Genomic DNA, 4,769 nt, shown 5'->3' with positions numbered 1-4,769 from the left:
GGAGCCCTGTTGGGACATGAGGTGGGCTACACCATCAGATTTGATGATTGCTCAGATCCCCATGCCACAAGGATCAAGGTATTACATGCCATTTGTGTGCATGCTTTCCATTACTTGGTTTCTGTCAGTGGTTAACTCACTTTGTCCATCAGTTCCTGACAGATGGCATGCTGGTGCGTGAGATGATGGCTGATCCTCTGTTAAAGAAATACAGGTACATGATTGAAAACCATGCTGCTTCCACAGGAGATATTTTGACTTGTCATAGAAGAATGCTACTAATAACAATAATCATGTTTTATTCAAATATCCCAGTAATTCATAACAGTGTCACAGTGAGCTAGCGTGCACTATACCACAGCATTTACACCGTGCTGTTACTACTGTGACATGTCAAAATATTTTCCTGCTGTTGGTTTTGTAAACTTGTTTTTAGAGGTGTAACGATCCATCTATCTGGATTGATACATTGATCAAACACCCCACGATCTGATGACATCAATGCAAAAGCATTAATATTAGGTGTGCTTATATTTTGACAGCCCACCACATACATAGGCATTTGCAGTGAAGCACCAATCTTTTCAATCTGGACAACAAGTGCCAGGTGGTGCAGCTAGCAATCCGAGATTGGGAATTCACTAAAAGAAAAATGCGAGCAGTGCATAAGCTACTGAAGCATTTGATCTGTTCAGTCCACCAACTCCAACTTCTGTGCAGTGTCACTGTCGTTACAACAGCTGTCTGTCTGTCAGCCGGACAGTGACTGGACAAAGGGTCTGTGGGGATTATGGTCTGTTAAATGCACCAGAGAGAAGAAACTTGAAGTGTTAAAAACGGAGTTCCAGGGCTGATGTGTGTCTCACACACACGTGTCTGAGTCAGTGTGGACTGACATTTGATATATTGGAATTTTATCTGTTATGTGAGAGGGGGGCAGTGATAAAACGCTTTCTATGAGAACTGGCCTTGACCCATATCAGCTAAGAAAAATACACGGATAGAGTAAACTCTCCCATCAGAAACAAGTTGTGGGTATTGAAGTATTCTGGATTTGAAGGACACATAAAATGTAGGAATTTTTTCTCAGCTTTTTTGTATGTGTGACAATGTAAATGCTTCCTGTCTCAAAAACGTTTTGTTGAATTGGAGGGTCATCATTGGTCCTTAATTGTATTTAAGTAGCACTTGAAAATGAAAACTGTAGCTTATTACATTTATACTAAAATTATACTTGTTATATTTTAGTTAGTAAATAATTGTTAATAAATAATAATAATTGTGTGAAATGGGCAGAGAGTATTGCTTGATATCGATCACATATTTTGAAGTATTGGCAAACATTGGATTGCTGGCAAAGAGAATCGATATAGGATCATATCATGATGAGAGTGGTGATTTACACCTCAAGACTGGGTTGGATTCACTCTTATGGTCTTTGTTCTGTCATCCTCAGTGTGTTGATGCTAGATGAAGCACATGAGAGAACCCTGTATACAGACATAGCCATTGGTCTACTAAAGAAGGTACTGCCAGTTATTTCTTTTAGTGGAGCAAATGAAACTTTACCTTTTACTTTGTTAACCATGGAAATAAGCCTAGAACAATGTCAGTTATTTTCCATAGTTTTACCCTGACTCTCTTTCTGTGTTCCCACTTCACTTTCTTTAATAGATTCAGAAGAAGCGGCGAGACCTGAGGTTGATTGTGGCCTCTGCCACTCTGGATGCCAAGGTGACTACATCGTTAAGATGACCAGATATGATTGATTAGCGAGAACAGAGAAACAAAGACAGACAAGGAAAGTTGATGTCATGTCCGATCACATTGCACTGACATCTGCGTTACAATGATGAAAGAAAGACACAACCAGGCCACAATTGTGCTCAGCATTAAAAAGTGCTGTATCGGACATCTACTGTACTTCCTGTTTAAAAAGGTTTTCATCTACACAAGTTACTTTGTTGTACGACAGTAGAAGGTTGGATGCTTCCTAAAATGTCAAATTGAGGTCATCAAGAGTGTTTCATTGCTTTGCTGCTGCGAAACATTTAGAAAATGACAGCAGTTAAAAGATAGAAGAAACGCCTCCTTAATACTCCCTTCAGTAACCTCACTGTCACTTTCACCTGAAGAAATTCCATGACTTCTTCAACCTGAACGAGTCTGGGGATCCTAACAAGGACACGTGTGGTATCCTAACAGTGGAGGGACGCACCTTTCCTGTGGACGTCTTCTACACTGTCAGGTACTCCACACACACACAGTCTTGTCTGAGGAGGTGGAGTAGAATTTGTATAATTCTTTTAAATTCTCAAGTGTCATTTGTTTGCTCTCAGTCCTGTCCCAGACTATGTGAAGGCCACAGTGGAGACAGTACTGAAAATCCATGAGACTGAGGATGATGGAGATGTCCTGGCTTTTCTCACTGGACAGGTGCTGGCAAAGAGAATCGATATAGGATCATATCATGATGAGAGTGGTGATTTACACCTCAAGACTGGGTTGGATTCACTCTTATGGTCTTTGTTCTGTCATCCTCAGTGTGTTGATGCTAGATGAAGCACATGAGAGAACCCTGTATACAGACATAGCCATTGGTCTACTAAAGAAGGTACTGCCAGTTATTTCTTTTAGTGGAGCAAATGAAACTTTACCTTTTACTTTGTTAACCATGGAAATAAGCCTAGAACAATGTCAGTTATTTTCCATAGTTTTACCCTGACTCTCTTTCTGTGTTCCCACTTCACTTTCTTTAATAGATTCAGAAGAAGCGGCGAGACCTGAGGTTGATTGTGGCCTCTGCCACTCTGGATGCCAAGGTGACTACATCGTTAAGATGACCAGATATGATTGATTAGCGAGAACAGAGAAACAAAGACAGACAAGGAAAGTTGATGTCATGTCCGATCACATTGCACTGACATCTGCGTTACAATGATGAAAGAAAGACACAACCAGGCCACAATTGTGCTCAGCATTAAAAAGTGCTGTATCGGACATCTACTGTACTTCCTGTTTAAAAAGGTTTTCATCTACACAAGTTACTTTGTTGTACGACAGTAGAAGGTTGGATGCTTCCTAAAATGTCAAATTGAGGTCATCAAGAGTGTTTCATTGCTTTGCTGCTGCGAAACATTTAGAAAATGACAGCAGTTAAAAGATAGAAGAAACGCCTCCTTAATACTCCCTTCAGTAACCTCACTGTCACTTTCACCTGAAGAAATTCCATGACTTCTTCAACCTGAACGAGTCTGGGGATCCTAACAAGGACACGTGTGGTATCCTAACAGTGGAGGGACGCACCTTTCCTGTGGACGTCTTCTACACTGTCAGGTACTCCACACACACACAGTCTTGTCTGAGGAGGTGGAGTAGAATTTGTATAATTCTTTTAAATTCTCAAGTGTCATTTGTTTGCTCTCAGTCCTGTCCCAGACTATGTGAAGGCCACAGTGGAGACAGTACTGAAAATCCATGAGACTGAGGATGATGGAGATGTCCTGGCTTTTCTCACTGGACAGGTTGGCAAACACATTCTTGGATATATTCTATATATTATTATATATACTATATTCAGCCTTCACTTATTATGTTGAGTTCAACTGACGGTAAGATAAAAGCTGTATATAAATAGAACAGCACCCAGTCTACTTATTTTATTGTTGTGTGGTGATTTGTTTCCTTCTTCTTTGTCGTAATTGTCTTCTTATCATTATATCCTTAGGAAGAGGTGGAGAAGGTGGTATCCCTTCTGCAGGAGCAGGCCAGGTCTCTGTCACGATATGGCCTGAAGAAACACCTGAGAATTTTGCCCATGTACTCTGGTTTGCCTTATGCTGAGCAGATGAAGGTCTTTGAGAGAACACCCTCCTCTGTTCGCAAAGTAAATTCTGCTGCCTTCTTTTTTTAATGCATGTATAGAGCAGAGAAATCTGACTTCATGTTACAGTCGGTAAAGTTCCCATTTCCACTATTTGATATACTATATATTCAAAGTCCAAGGAATTCCAAAACATAGCCTGCTAATCGACTGAATTGCCATTTCATTTTACTTCCTTCATCCTGCTTGAAGTGCTGAACAAATTGTAGATGTGTGCTGTGATTCATAGGTCCAGAACCAGCCAACCAAAACCGTACATTGATGGTAGTTTCCATTTTATCATGGAACAATGTCATGGATATCGGAGAGTGAAAACACTGCATACTAGTGTTGACATAAACATCAACAGAAGTCAGTAAAACTGTTCAAAGCCTTTCATTTGTTCTTGTTTTATGTCCTCCAGATTGTGGTGGCCACCAACATAGCTGAGACCTCCATCACTATAAACGGAGTTGTATTCGTCATAGATTGTGCATTTGTGAAGCTGCGAGCCTATAATCCTCGCACGGCTATTGAATCGCTGGTGGTCACCCCCATCTCCAAGGCTTCAGCCAGTCAGAGAGCTGGGAGAGCTGGACGGAACCGACCTGGGAAGTGCTATAGGCTATACACAGGTACGTGTGGGTTTGCAGTAATGGAAGAATGAATAATAGTGCTGAAACTATTAGAGAAAATGTTCATTGTTGTAGTCTGTTATTCTCCTCCACTGCCTGTTTTTCTGTCGCTCTTTGTCTTTCCCTCCCTGTGTTCCTTATGGCTTCTGTTCTTTCATCAGAGGAGGACTTTGAGAACCTCCCTGCCTCCACTGTGCCAGAGATGCAGCGCTCCAATTTGGCCCCTGTCATCCTGCAGCTCAAAGCATTAGGCATTGACAATGTGCTGCGGT

The 4,769-nt window shown here is 41.2% G+C and overlaps 1 protein-coding gene across 1 annotated transcript in view; it reads left to right on the top strand.

Annotated features, from left to right (window-relative positions):
• Positions 1–4,769, top strand: part of dhx35 (DEAH-box helicase 35) — a 10,846-nt gene that overhangs the window by 1,363 nt on the left and 4,714 nt on the right. The window contains exons 5-13 of the mRNA XM_020608119.1: positions 1–78; positions 153–214; positions 1,457–1,526; positions 1,675–1,734; positions 2,136–2,248; positions 2,340–2,436; positions 3,728–3,886; positions 4,287–4,497; positions 4,659–4,767. The exon at positions 1–78 is cut by the window's left edge and continues 25 nt beyond it. Coding sequence (XP_020463775.1) covers positions 1–78; positions 153–214; positions 1,457–1,526; positions 1,675–1,734; positions 2,136–2,248; positions 2,340–2,436; positions 3,728–3,886; positions 4,287–4,497; positions 4,659–4,767 — 959 coding nt within the window. The remainder of the gene's footprint in view (positions 79–152; positions 215–1,456; positions 1,527–1,674; positions 1,735–2,135; positions 2,249–2,339; positions 2,437–3,727; positions 3,887–4,286; positions 4,498–4,658; positions 4,768–4,769) is intronic.

Source organism: Monopterus albus, unplaced genomic scaffold (genome assembly GCF_001952655.1).
Source record: "Monopterus albus unplaced genomic scaffold, M_albus_1.0 scaffold91.1, whole genome shotgun sequence".
NCBI lineage: Eukaryota > Metazoa > Chordata > Actinopteri > Synbranchiformes > Synbranchidae > Monopterus > Monopterus albus.
This window is presented reverse-complemented; position numbering and strand designations above follow the sequence as displayed.